Here is a 14,676-nt window from a genome sequence, read left to right as displayed (position 1 = left end):
AACTTGGTTTGAAAAAAAGATTATATTTTATCAATGAGGATGTGAACCAGGAAGAACAGGTGTTGTTCTCCAGAGAGGTACATCTGTGCCCCCAGAAGCACTTGGGAGACCTAGAAGGGAAGCGTTCCTTCTTTCTCGGGAGAGTAGCTGAGGGGCAGGCCCTAGCTCAAAGCCCTTTTGCAGGAATATGACACGGGACCCAAAATATAAGCTGAATGTAGAGAGTGACCCTCAACCTATGCTTACTCTAGCTTCAAAAACTTCTGGAAAATTTTGAAATTCATATGATCCAAGAGGTACTAAGAAAAGTTAACAGAGAGATGATACTGCTTTTATCAGAAAAGTCCAAGAAGGAGTGTTCTCTCCCTACAGGTAAAGTACCTTTATTTTGTTACTTCACAAAATAATTTCCTAATTACGAAAGCAATTCATGTATCGACATTTGTTGTAAAAACAAGCAAAAACCAAAAAATCAGTGCAATGCCCAGAAAATGATATAAAAATGACTTTTTACACCTTGACCCTGTGCAATGAAAGGGCGAGCCTATCCCCAGCTGGGCGTCTCTAACTGCCACCCGAGAGCTGAGTGTGGCTGAGCTCTAGTTATAGAACTTGCAACAAGACACAAAGCACTTTGGTATATTTCTTTCGCTGTACAAAGGCTTTTTTTAAAAAAATAGAAAACATAGTTTCAACTCTACTGATTAACTCGTAACTGAAATAGAGTTGAAATGAAGGGAAAACCTAAAGCCTTTCTTATTTGTAACGTACATAAGTTATGATGTGTCAAATTCGTAAATGTAGGGTGTGAAGGCAATCAGAATGGTTTCCTTCCATCTGAGGCCCAAACTTGAGGCCACTTCATGGGCATGTGACGCGCAGGATGCAGAGGGACACTTGGGGTTTCATGTTCTGTGGTCACCATCCTGAAACTTTTAATGGTTTAACTTTGAATGTGTTCAAAGTTACAATTCCAGGTACCTAAGGTGGGCAGGGGGCTTGTCCTCACTGAGCTACCCGTTGAACACATGGTGTTGCTACCAGCCTGGGACCCCTGAGATGCTGCTGGGTGCACACGCCTGACCTTGACCCTCCCCGCACCCAGAGGGGAGGGGAACCTTGGCACAGGGAGGGTCAAGGTCAGGCCTGTGCACCCAGCAGCATCTCAGGGGTCTTAGGCTGGCAGCACTGCCATGTGTTCGATGGGTAGCTCGGTGAGGGTGAGCCTCCTGCCCACCTTGGGTACCTGGAATCTCCCAGGACAGAGGTTGCAGTACTCTTGGGGGTTGCCTTTCCACGGCGGATTGGGGTGGTGGGAAGGGGAGATGCCTGACTCAACTTCTCATCCCCAGGCAGGGCCTGGTGCCTCAGTCTGGTGACTGGTGGGTCATGCATATTCACACACTGAGTCACAGGTGGGGCCACTGGATGCTTATGGGGGTCTCACTTGCCCTGCACGTATTCCCATGACCAAGAGAGTGCAACGTTAAAAGCGAATAAAAGCACCATGACAGGTCAAGAGAGAGACTGCAGAAGAAAGGGAAAAGTTTATCTTTTAGTACCTGTGTGACACTTTTTCCTGCTTTTAGAAAGACGTCCTACATTTTTATTTTGCACCAGGCCCCTGCGTTATGTAGCTAGTCCTGTCTGAACTATAATATCTATTCCTAACTTTGAATATTCTGTAGGAAATTCATAACCTTTGAGCTAGGGAGGAGTTGTCTGACTACGAACTTAAATTAGGTTTTCCTTTTGAGACAAAGTCCACAGACATTGTAATGTGAATTAATAACCTCTGTCCTCACCTAAGACATAGTCATTTTATTAGTGCTTCAAGTAACTGAATTCTGTAAACAGGACCCTGTGCAATGAAAGTGCGAGCCCCTCCCCAGCTGGGTGTCTCTAATGCCACCAGAGAGCTGAGTGTGGTTGAGCTCTAGTTACAGAACATTCAACAAGACACAAAGCGCCTGTTGTTTGTGCTGTGTTTGCTGCATCCAGGCGGCTCCCTTCCGATTCCTTGGAGAAAACCCACAAGCCTGCAGCAGGTGCAACCATCTGCACATGTTGGGGCCGTGGTTCCTATGAGACACCCGGGGTGAGGGGCTGTGGGGAAGCATCTTTGCTTTGTGGTTGTGCTGCTGTGTGCAGGGTGCCTGTCAGCTGTGCTTGCAAAGGGCCTTCAGTGCAGTGGGGGGCAGGCAGAGGGGAGGGGTAGAGTTATTTTTAACAGTGGCAAGGTTGATATTACAAAGCCTCACCTTGGATGGAGTGTGCTGGCCAATTCTAAACTCTTGTTTGATTCTATACTTATAAGACTTTTAAACTCCATGCCAATATCGAAGGGAAAGGGTTGTTGTTTCTGGTTCCATTTTGTTTTGTTCTTTGGTCTGTCAGGCATGACTTGGTGTGGAGACCTGGATCTCCACCTCTACTGAGTTCTCCTAATTCAAGCGATTGAGTCCTCACTGTGTGCCAAGGTGCTTTGGTATACACTTCTTCGGTGTCATCTTCCTGAGACCACTGTGGGCTTGGTGCCTTCAAAGAAGGCAATAACATATTGGAATCCCCACCTACCTATGGTTTATCTTGGCAGCAAGAAGTAGCCATAGTGAACAGGGCTTCCAAGCAGGGGCTGCCTCTTCATGCAGAGATCACCCTTTGTGGCCAAGGTTAGCTTGGGACCGGAGGTTTCTCCAGAGGAAGTTAGGAATGGAGAGTATTGAGAACCAGGGGGACAGCAAAAGCCCATATCCTTTTCCTCAGGGTCTTCTCCTTCCCTATGGGCTGACTGACTGTAGTGTTGACATTTATATCTGCCAAAAAGAAACCCTGAGCCAGGTATGGTGGCACACTCCTGGAGCCCAGAAGCACCTGGGAGGCTGAGGCAGGTGGATCACTTGAGTTCAGGAATTTGAGACCAGCCTGAGCAACATGGTAAAACCCTGACTCTACAAAAAGTGAAAAAAATTTAGCTGGGTGTGGCGGTGCACACCTGTAGTCCCAGCTACTCAGGATGCTGAGGTGGGAGGATTGCTTGCGCCTGGGATGTTGAGGCTGCAGTGAGCCAAGATCGTGCCACTATACTCCAGCCTGAGTGACAGAGCAAGACTCTGTACAAAAAGAAAAAAAAAAAAAGGAACCCTGGAATACTTCTCTCCCTCTCCCTCCTTCCTTCCCCCTCACCTTGTTTTGGAGCTTGATCATACAGCTTCTGAATGAGTTTCCGGTTTGTCATTGAGCCTCTGAGGATGTGGCATCCAGACCTGGCCCTGGTGCTAGGTCTCGGTAGCTGAACTAGTAGCCCCCTGAAAACTATCTAAAGTAGCTCCAGACATCTTTGTTCAACCCCCGGGGCTTATCTTAGCAGAGATGGCCCCATTGGTTCACAAAGATTCTGCCATCCCTCATCTTTGATGTTTTGGCATTGAAGTGATTTTTAGTTGATTTTCTAATTTTCTCTGAGCAGTTATAAGGCCAGCAGTCTCCAAAGTAGAATGCATATATCACAGGGGTGTGGGAAGAAAATATTAGAACTTCTAAATAGATTAGAGCCATATGTAAGGAGTCACATGCACACTCTACACTGAGGTGTCCTGAAGTGACCATGGGCAGGCAATCCACAAGTAATGAGAAAATAGTAGAGGTGACAGTTCTAATCCTAGTGCATGCTTATCCTCAGCCACATTATGAGGTCAGAAAAGATGATCTAATCATATCTGATAAGAAGATAGACAATAAATTTTTCTTTTTTTTTGAGACAGTATCTCACGCTGCCACCCAGGCTGGAGTTCAGTGGTGCCACCATAGCTCACTGCAGCCTTGAACTCCTGGGCTCAAACGATCCTCCTACCTCAGCCTTCCAAGTTGCTAGAATCACCAGTGCACACCACCATGCCCAACTAATTTTTAAAAATTTTTTGTAGAGCCATCCTCTTGCTGTGTTGCCCAGGCTGGTCTTGAACTCTTCGAGTGATCTTCCCACCTCTGCCTCCCAAAGTGCTGAGATTATAGGTGTAAGCCACCTGCCTGGCAGACAAAAAAAATTGTAAAAAGTCAAGGAAACTATTGGGAATGTGGATTGAGATCCATTCTCATTGTTGAAGAATCCTACCCTAAGTATATCATGCTTTGTGATATTCACTATTGGTAGTATTGTAGGTAGTTATAAATACACATAAATAAAATAAAATATAAAATATATGAAAATAATAGTATAGGATAATAAATATAATCAAAATGTAAGTATACATATATTATTAAAGGTGAGATATCAACAACGTTTTGCTTCAAGAGAGCATAATCAAAACAGTTCTTAGAAGAGCATCGTGTCAGCCAGCATTTCCCCAGCAGTGCCATGGAACACAAGTTCCTCAAGACATTAAAGCAGTAGTTCTCCCAGCCCTTCTTTGCTAACAGGCTTCTGGGTGACCTGATGCTTTCCATTCTCCTGGTAACATGAGCCAGCAAAGTGCTCACTAATCACAGTTTTTGGGTTGCATGTGTTTTACCTAGCATCACGAATCATTGTTTGCTCCAAACCTGTTTGTGCCTGTTTTAACTGTCATTGTGTTGAGATAATTTAATTAAAAACTATGTAAACCAGTGTAATAGAAATACAAAAAGAAAGAGATCTGTTGATTGTAGAAAAACTAAATTGAAATTGATCATCTGTAGCACATCTAGTCGGTGAAACATTATCAAGCATTAAAAAGAAATGAGCTGTCAAGCCATGAAAAGACATGGAAGAGGCTTAAATGCATATTACTAAGTGAAAGAAGCCAATTTGAAAAGGCAACATATTGTATGATTACAAATATGACATTCTGGAAAAGGTGAAACTATGGAGAGAGTAAAAAGATCAGTGCCTGCCACCATTTAGGAGGGTAGGAAGGAGGACTAGGCAGAGCACAGAGGATTTGGGGGCAGTGAAACTATTCTGTATGATACTAACATGGTGTATCCATGTCATTATACATTGTCCAAGCCCATAGGATGTAGGACACTAGGAGTAAACCATAATGCAAACTATAGGCTTTGGATGATAATGACATGTCAATGTAGGTTGACTGATGGTAACAAATGCACCCTCTGGGGCAGGACATTGATGGTAGAGAATGTGTGTGAGGACTGAGAGCTTATGGGCCCTCTCAATACATTCCCTCCATTTTGCTATGAACCTAAAATTGCTCTTAAAAATTTAAATGTATTTGAAAAAGAAAATAAAGTAAAATGCCCAGGCGTGGTGGCTCACACCTGTGATCCCAGCACTTTGTCTTGGCCAGCATGGTGAAACTCTGTCTCTACTCAAAATACAAAAATTAGCCAGGCGTGGTGGCGGGCACCTGTAATCCCAGCTATTCAAGAGGCTGAGGCAGTGGGCTGAGACTGTGCCGTTGTACTCCAGCCTGGGCAACAAGAGCAAAACTCCGTCTCAAAAAAAAAAAAAGAAAAGAAAAGAAAAAAAAGAAAAAGAAAAGAAAGTAAAAAAAAAATTATGTTGAAAGGATTTGGAAAACCTCAATAAAAGGCTAGTTGTGTAGAAAAAAGAAAAGTTATCAAATTGGTTATGAGACAGATGACTGAAAAGACTAGGTAAAATTGTGAAATTGTGTAAAATGATGTGTTTGGATTTCCATGGTATTTAAGTTTTCTCTCTCTAAAATCAAACAAACAAAACTAGAAACTATCAACCAAGGTTTTTAGAAGAAAGATGGTGCAGAACTTCAGTCAGTGGGTACTTACAATGAAGAGGCCTAGGATGTATGTTAGATGACTGGCAGATGTTTGTAAATTTACATATTTTTTAGTTAAATAAAATGTTTTAGATAGTACATGTTATGTGTAAAGCATTCTCTGCTTTAACTGACTTTTTTTTTTTTTTTTTTTTTTTTTTTTTTTTTTTTTTTTTTACTAACCAACTAACTCTTAGTCTTGATTGCATTGGATAGGAGGATTTCTACCATGTTTTTCAGGGTTGGTGGAGAAGAGTTTTGTTCGTTTGTCTTTTGTTCAAAATAATTTTGGGAAACTCAGGGTAAATAATGCTAAACAGTTTCCTCTACTCTAGAGCCTTTACTATCCAACTATGCACTGTGTATCTCCAAAGGAGAGAGAATATGCAATGTTTTTAATTTTTTATTTTATTTACTTCTTTATTTATTTGACCACAAAACCTTTTTCTCTCCTTGGAAACATTTGTTATCAACACAAAGAATTAGTGCTCTGGGGAGCAGTTTGAAAACCACAGGAGTATAAGATGCATACATACACTGCAATAAGGCTTTCAACCTACCCACTTATTGGGGCACCCCAGCTGGTTGGGAGAACAGCCTTGATTGGCAGTTGTATGCCTTCGAGTTTCAGTTCTGCCTTGGTTTGGGACCCAGGAACCACTGAAGCACCAAAGGCTGGTGGTTGTAGGCACCAAAGGTTAGGGAAGTAGAATGTTACCCAGCCAAGATGTCCTTCCTAGAGGGAGGAGGCTGGGGGTGGTGTGCAGCGAGGGAGAGAGGGGAAGTCGTTTGGCTAACAGGAAGTCAAAGTTTCCTCTAGTCAAATGACCTGAACAGAGAGGAGAAAATGGAGTCCTAATTCAACCTCCAGTGTGCTGTCTCCTTCCTACTTCCATGCTTCTGTCAAAAACTGCTGCCTCCTCTTAAAGAAGCCATGACCAAACACACAGTGAAAATAGACCCATTTGGAGACAGCCAACTCCTCTTTGCCAGGAATTGTTTCTTTTGGATGGATTCCGCTTTCCCTGGCTCCCTGACTTCTGCCTGGAGATGCAAATGCATGTCTGAACCTGAATTCACGAGCAAGGAGAGAGTGCGGCCCAGCGCTCTGTTAAGTTTTCCCTTCAGCTGAGTGCAGAGCTAAACCCCAAACCAGCTCACTGGGGATTTGCCAGGTGAGGGTCCCCAAACTAGAAGTGTGCAACAGATGTGGTCTCTCACCAGGCTTATCTGTGAGCTGGAGACCTGCCACAACAGCACCCTGGAAAGATATCCAACTTCTCATCTGAAATACACATGAGCCCTGTCTTGTCATAGCTTAGACTTTTAAAAAGTCTTAAACATCTTAAGAAGTGTCAATTGCTGGGCACATTAACTCTTGGATTTTGCATTTCATCTGTACTGGGACAGTGGCGATATGTCTTCTGGCCTTTATTTCCTAAAGGAAAAGCAAAAACAGATTTATATGTTTATTATGGAAAGTAGTCAGTTGTTGAAGAAACGTAGAATCCCATTTTCAAAACCAGGACTTGGCCATAAATAGTATAGGTACAAATACCAGAGCTTCTGACTCTGTTGTGCCCACATTTCTGGGTGGACTGTGCTAGGTGTTTCGTCTTGGGAGCACTGAGCCTCCTGTCAGACAATTGAGTGTGCAGGTAGGAAGTCTTATCTGAAATTAGAAACAGCAAGGGTGGGAGCAGGCTGGCAGGTATCCTGCTGATGACCAGCACCCCCCATTAACAGAAAATAGAACAAGGTGGAGCGTGGCTCCTAAGTCCAACTCCACAGATCTCTTCCTTTCAGTATCCCCCAGGACCACCATGAGGAGGTAGGCCCTATCCAGCCAGTTCTTACCAATATAATTACCATGTACATGTGCTTTTGCTCTTCCATGTGAATGGAAGTCAAACAGTGCTGACATTCTCACATCGTTCCACCACTGTCATGTTATTTTTAAATATCTTATTTTTAACAGATAATATATGCACATGGTTCCAAACTCAAAATGATGAAAAATATACATTTAGAGTCTTGTTGTCACCATGAACCCCCTTGCACCCTAGTCTGCTGCCTGTATGTAACCACTTTCATTAGTTTTCTATATGTCCTTTCAGTGCTGCTTTGTGCATATATTCATTCTTTCATTCAATGACTATTCAATAAATATTTACATTCTTTCATGATAGGAACTATTCCATGTCCTAGGCTACTATATTTTAGGAAATATTTTAGGAATATATTCTTCCTTTCATTAAGCAAAAATTCTTACTTTCATTGAGTTTATAATCTAGGAAGGGGTAGACAACAAGCGATAACATAAGAAAGAAGAAAATAACGGAGTAAGGAAGGGTGGTGTTGCAGAGGTTTGAAGGGGGCCCATTGCAATTTTAAATAGGGTGATTAGGGTAGACCTCACTGAGTGATGTTTTGAGCAAAAGTTTGTAATAAGGTGAGGAATTGAGCTATGAGGGTATCTAAAGGAAGAGCATTTCAGACAGAAGGAACAAGCCATACAAAGGCCCTATGCAGAGCATGCCTATTATATTCAAGGAATAGCAAGGACCTAAGTGTGGCTGGAGTGGAGACCATGAGGGAGAGAAAGTAGTAAGTGTTGAAGTCAGAGAGGGAGGGGGAAGGAGGCAGACCATGCAAGACCTTTTGAGGCTTTTGTGTTTACTCCAAATGCAGTGGGGACACAGTCTCAGATTTTGAACATCATAATCTGGCTTATATTTTGACAGAATGTCTCTGGCTAAGGTGTGGAGAATAGGCTGTGAAGGAAGAAAGGGTGAAAGAAGAAAGAAGCTGGTGTGGAGGTTATTGCAATTACTGAAGAAAGGAGTGATGGTGGTTCAAAGTTGGGAGCAATGGAAACACTGAGTGGTCAGACTCTGGGCTTATTGTGAAGTAGGCACTAATAGGTTGAGTATTATTAAGTGTGTGAGAAAGAGAAGAGCCAGTTATGACTCCAGTGTTTTCAATTGGGAAGATAGAATTTCTATCAACTGAGAGGAAAACTGTGAAACAAGTTAGGGAGGGAAGATTGGGAATTTGATTATGCACAAATTAAGTTTTAAATGCCTTTTAGACATCCAAGAAGACATGCCAAGTGAGTATTGGATCTAAATTTGCAAGTTGTCAGGATATGAATGCTATTTAGCTGTGAGACGAGATGAGAACAGCAAGGGAATGAATATATATAGAAGTGAGGAGGTGGACCACGGCTGAAACCTGGGACACTCTAATGTTAACAGCTGGGGGTGGCAGGAGAGGAGAAATAGCAAAAGACATCTAGAAGGAATAGAAGGAACAAACAGTGAGTTAGGAAAACTAGGGCACCGCAGTGTCCCAATGCCTAGTGAAGGAGATTTCTCAAGCAGGAGGAAGTGACAAATTGTGTGAAATGCTGTTGGTAGTTGAGTAAAACCACTAGCTTTAGCCACATGAAGATCACTGGTGTTTGTGACAAAATCAATTTCAGTAAAGTGGTGGAAGTGAAAACCAGGTAAGTGGGGTTAAGAGGGAATTGGTAAGACGTAAAGGGCAGTTTAAGTGTAGACTTCTCTTTCTGGGAGTTTTGCTACAAAAGGATACAAAGAAATGAGGCAAGAGCTGATGGGTGAAGTGGGGTCAAGAGAAAGGTTTTTGTGAGATGGGAGAAATAAGCTGTACTCTTGTGAGTGATCCAGGAAAGAGGGGAGAAATGATGATAGAGAAGAAAGGGGAGTTTCTGGAGTAGTAATCCTAGTAGGTTTGAGGGAATATCTTCCCCTTTTATTATCATCGTAGTTATCTTTCTTATAAAATGTGTCGCTTTATAGCCACTGTTCTGCACCTTGCCTTTTTCATTTAACAATCTGTGCTTCTTTTCATAACAGTATATGGAGAATTTTTCTTTTTTTCACAACTGCATACTATTTCATTGGAAGGGTAGGCCATAGTTTAAATAACTACGCCCTGAAGGCTGGACACTTGTGTGTTTCCAAGCTTTTGCTGCCATAACCAATGTTCCTCTGAATAACTGGTTATTTTCTTTAACTTTTTTATTTTATTTTAATTTTATTTAATTTATTATTATTATTATTTTTTTTTTCAGAGACAAGTGAACATTTATTTTTGTGAGTTTCTTCCTATGTGTATTTCAAGTCTTTTTCAAAACAAGGCCCCAGGAATCTCCAGAACCCATTATGTCTCTGGGCTTGGTCGACTGCTGTGGGAGTCTTAGGGAGCCTTGTACAGATGCTAGAGTTACTCATTTACCAACATTAAATCCTAGGATAGAAGATGCAGCAAAGCAGCACTCCTTCCTCCATGGAATGTGCTGATTTCAGATGGGGCAGCAGCCAATGCAGAAAACACTAAAATTTTTTCTTGGAGCTCGATTGTGATGAGAGGTGCTTGCCATGAACATAAGCTACTGTCTTTTGTTTTTTGGGTTGTTCTGTTGTTGTTGTTGTTGTTGTTTTGTTTTTCTGAGATGGAGTTTCCCTCTTACTGCCAAGGCTGGAGTGCAGTGGTGCGATCTTGACTCACAGCAACCTCCGCCTCCCGGGTTCAAGTGATTCTCCTGCCTCAGCCTCCCGAGTAGCTGGGATTATAGGTATGCGCCATCATGCCCAGCTAATTTTCGTGTTTTTAATAGAGACAGGGTTTTTCATGTTGGTCAGGCTGATGTTGAATTCCCGACCTCAGGTGATCTGCCTGCCTCAGTCTCCCAAATTGTTGGAATTACAGGCGTGAGCCACCATGCCCGGCCAGCTACTATCTTTTCTTTGGCGCTTCCTTTCCAGTTTTGAAGATAAAGCAGGAAATAATCTTATCTGAAGATACTTGATAAAAATTCCCAAAAAACAAAAACACATGCTCCCACTTCATTGACAAAAATGTACTGCAGTTTGACACCTGGGTCTAGTTCAGCTGGCAGATGAGCTGATTGATGTGTTCATCTCAATAGCCAGGTGTGCCCATCTCCTTGAGGAAGCCCACTCTAATTTAGGTAGCATTACAGGCCACAGAGAGGTGGAAAGGGTGCAAGAACCATGAGATCTCCTGGAAATGCTTCTCTAGGAAGGCAATTTCATGAATGGGGTCTTCCAAGCAAATGATGCCAACCTTCCCCAGGTGCTCCTCAATCACTGTGTTGCCTGTCAGAGGGATGGTCTTATTCTTGACCTCAGATTGTCCATGTTTCAAAATGAGTTCCCAGACAGACTTCAGATTTGAAACCTCCGGGTCACATAAGGTTCCACCATACACAGTATTTTTAGGTTCTGGGAGGTTACTTTTACAAAGACACCACTGAAAATTTTCTTAGGCGAAGTATTGCAATGGTTCTCTGTACCAGTAAACTCACACCATTAATCCTTTCGATGCATTCAACAAAGGCCAAGAAATGTTTATCTGGCAATTCCAAGGCGTGAAGTTTCACTTCTAGTTGTCTGAGATGCACCTTGTCACGTTTCTGCCGCCAGGAATCATGTAGGAATGATTCCAGTCACTTAAACCTGAGCCCTTTTCCTTTCCTCTGCTCCTTCTTTGCCCAAAGTGCCTGCTTTGCCTGGGTGGCTTTGAGGGCTTGATAAGCCTTCCTCTTTTTCAGGAGATTTTCTGGAACCAAAGGGGTTTTTCTTTGCTCTTGTTCTGCCATCTTTCTAGTGTTGCAGCTACTGATCACATGCAACCCCTTTAAATTTTTCTTTTACAGCGAGGGTCTCAACCTGTTTCCCAGGCTGGAGTGCAGTGATGTAATCATGGTTCACTGTAGCCTTGACCTCCTGGGCTCAAGGGATTCTCCCACCTCAGCTTCCCGAGTAGCTAGAACTACAGGCATGCACCACCTCGCCTGTCCATTTTAAATGTTTTGTGGAGATGGAGTCTCACTATGTTGCCCTGGCTGAACTCCTGGCCTCAGGGGAGCTTTGTACGTGCCTCATCCCATCTGGGTCAGCCATATTGCTGCTTCAATCTTGGAGCTAAAGTTCAGTCTGTCAACATTTCTAATCTGTAACTCTATCTTCTCTCTTCTAAAAAAGGAGAATTTTCTCTCCTTTTTTATTACTATATATTCAAGTTAATTTTGCCCTCTAGCATTAGGAACTTAAGCAGATAAACAGCTCTTCATTTATTTCTGATCATTGTTTTAGACCAAAATAATTGGCAGATACATAGAAGGCCTTAGTAAAAATAAACATCATGTAGGATTAATACTAATATTTGATTTGGGGTTTTTAGTTATGGTAATGGAATATTGTTCCCCGGATTTCATAGGTGCTCTTCCAGATCTTTGCATTAGGAGTCAGGTGAGAGATCTTCCTAGTTCCCATGTTCCAGAGGGTCCCAGTTACCCAACCCCCATTAGTTTTTACATACAGTTGACCTTTGAACAACATGGTTTGAACTGTGCAGGTCCACTGATACACAGATTTTTTTTGAACAGACAAGGATAGAAAATACAGCGTTCGGGATGTGAAAACCATGTGTGCAGAGGGCAGATATTTGTATCCACGAGTTCCCCAGGGCTGACGGCAGGACTTGAATATGCATGGATTCAGGATCCGAGGGTGTTCCTGGAAACAATTCCCAGGCCCCTGCATGTATCAAGGGGCAGCTGAGTTTGGAAACAGCTTATTGTGTCCCGTGTTCTGTCTCAGAGTCGCCATTTTACAGCCATCAATGACAGCACAATGTTTTGTGATACTAGTGCCGGCATGTTTTTCCCCCTAGATCTCTGGAAACACCAAGTCATGAAAGAAAACTTTTCAGTCTCAAGACCACAAATAGTTGAAAAATTTAGACAGAGATTAATGCAGAATTATCAGGATGATGGAGTAGAGGTATGTATTGAGAATTAGTCATTCTGTTGGTTTTTATAACATCATCCCAAACAAGGAAAACTTTCTCATTTAACTGCTCTCCTAATGCTTCCCTTATTCCCTAAGAATGATTATATGAATACTGAGGCTAAGCCCAAAACAGAGCAATTGTCAGTTGTTTGGTTTTTTCCTTTATTTATTTATTTATTTATTTATTTTTGAGACAGAGTCTTCCAGGCTTGAGTATACTGGCGCGATCTCGGCTCACTGCAACCTCTGCCTCCCAGGTTCAAGCGATTCTCCTGCCTCAGCCTCCTGAGTAGCTGGGACCACAGGCGTGTGCCACCACACCCTGCTAATTTTTGTGTATTTTTACTAGAGACGGGGTTTCACCAAGTTGGCCAGACTGGTCTCGAACTCCTGACCTCAGATGATCCACCTGCCTTGGCCTACTAAAGTGCTGGGATTACAGGTGTGAGCCACCATGCCCAGCTATAATCATTAGTTTTTAATTTTGGGAAAAAATTGATTTCTAGTAAAGATCTGAGTCATTAGAATATATATGTTGGCAAATTTCAAATTTGGTCAATTTTTTAAAGTAACCTTAGAGTTTATGAATGAGTTGATTTTTAGCAACATATTCTGTTGTTGATTTGTTAGTATGAAAAGCCTAAGTGAGGAGAACCAAAATAGCCTGTAATGCTGTTACCTAGAAAACATTAAAATGTAGCATATGAAAAAAAGCCAACAGCACAGAAAGGTATCATTTTCACCCATCCCCATGCCACCATCTCCAGCTTCCTCTCTGCAAAGGAAGCCAGCTTCAGCAATCTGTGTGTGTCCTTCCAGAAAAAATATTCGAATCCATAACAACTCCATATATTATATTAAATAATAATATACATTTAATACATGCACACACACATATACACAGTCCTTGGGTTTTGAAACATGTTTATTCTTGTCAGGAAGTGCCTTGCTAAATCAAATCAACCCACTGAAAAGACAGGATAAGAGAGTAGACATGGATATTTGACTGTAACAGAGTTTTGAGGAGTGTTAACAAGTGCTTTTAGGTAACTGTGAATCCAGTTTCCTGTGAAACTTAACCATTTAAAGAAATTTGACTTGACAAAACGTACTTCATTTTTTAAAATGCCTTCTCCAAACTTACATTTTTCCAAGTTCTTCAGATGTTCTCCATTATTTTCTAATACACATCTCAGTTCTTATGAGGTAGAGAATTCACAAGCTTGGTTGGGGATACATTTTTCCTCAGAACTTGATGACTTACATGTATTAGTTTAAGCTTTGAATCATAAACAAACATGATACTGGATACTCTGAGTGGGTGAAGTAGTTTCCCATCCTTGAGACAAGGAAGTGGTTAGGGTGGGACATATCAGAAAAAAGGATGGAAAAAATTTGTGACTCACCTTACAAAGAAAGGAAATTCTGGCCAGATGCGATGGCTCATGCCTATAATCCCAGCACTTTGGGAGGCCAAGGTGGGCAGGTCACTTGAGGCCAGGAGTTCAAGACCAGCCTGGCCAACATGGTGAAACCCGTCTCTACTAAAACTGCAAAAATTAGCCGGGTGTGGTGGCACATGCCTGTAGTCCCAGCTATTTGGGAGACTGAGGCAAGAGAATTGCTTGAACCCGGGAGGTGGAAGTTGCAATGAGCCGAGATTGTGCCATGGCACTCCAGCCTGGGCGATAGGGTGAGAATCCATCTTTAAAAAAATAATAATAGGAAATTCTGATACATTGATACATGCTACAGTGTGGATGAACCTTGCGGACATTATTGCTAAGTGAATTCAGCCACTCACAAAAGCACAAATACTCTATGATTCTACTTATATGGGGTACCTAGAGTAGCCAAATTCAGAGAGACAGAAAGGATGGTGGTGGTTGCCACGGTCTGAGAGGAAAGAATAGGTAATTATTGTTTATTGGATACAGAGTTTTCGTTTTACAAGATGAAGAGTTCTGGCGGTGGATGGTGGTGATGGTTGCACAGCAATGTGAATATACTTAATGCCATTGAACTGTACCTTTAAAAATGATATAGTGGCAAATTTTATGTTTAACACAATAAAGACAACAGTTTTGTGACTCAAG

At 42.1% G+C, this 14,676-nt stretch overlaps 2 protein-coding genes and 1 pseudogene across 6 annotated transcripts in view; 1 reads left to right on the top strand and 2 right to left on the bottom strand.

Moving 5' to 3' along the window:
- The window catches only part of SNX3 (sorting nexin 3), a 1,122,685-nt gene that overhangs the window by 1,083,810 nt on the left and 24,199 nt on the right, over positions 1-14,676 (bottom strand). The window contains exon 1 of one of the 5 annotated variants that reach the window (XM_050789189.1): positions 9,902-9,911. The exons of 2 other annotated variants lie outside the window; for them this stretch is intronic. The gene's annotated coding sequence lies outside the window, so the exon portion shown is untranslated. Of the gene's footprint in view, positions 1-7,545; positions 7,556-7,785; positions 7,796-9,901; positions 9,912-14,676 lie in introns of those variants that run through there. 2 more of the 5 variants (XM_050789182.1, XM_050789162.1) reach the window with 2 other exon arrangements.
- Positions 1-14,676, top strand: part of LOC126953643 (coiled-coil domain-containing protein 162-like) — a 94,725-nt gene that overhangs the window by 56,954 nt on the left and 23,095 nt on the right. The window contains 2 exon segments of the mRNA XM_050789195.1: positions 252-372; positions 12,462-12,571. Of these exon segments, the coding sequence (XP_050645152.1) occupies positions 252-372; positions 12,462-12,571 (231 nt within the window).
- On the bottom strand, positions 10,520-11,568 carry LOC126953635 (60S ribosomal protein L7-like 1; annotated as a pseudogene).

The sequence above is a fragment of the Macaca thibetana genome, chromosome 4 (genome assembly GCF_024542745.1).
Source record: "Macaca thibetana thibetana isolate TM-01 chromosome 4, ASM2454274v1, whole genome shotgun sequence".
NCBI classification, from domain to species: domain Eukaryota; kingdom Metazoa; phylum Chordata; class Mammalia; order Primates; family Cercopithecidae; genus Macaca; species Macaca thibetana.
The sequence above is the reverse complement of the archived record's forward strand: the minus strand, read 5'-3'. Positions and strand labels throughout refer to the sequence as shown.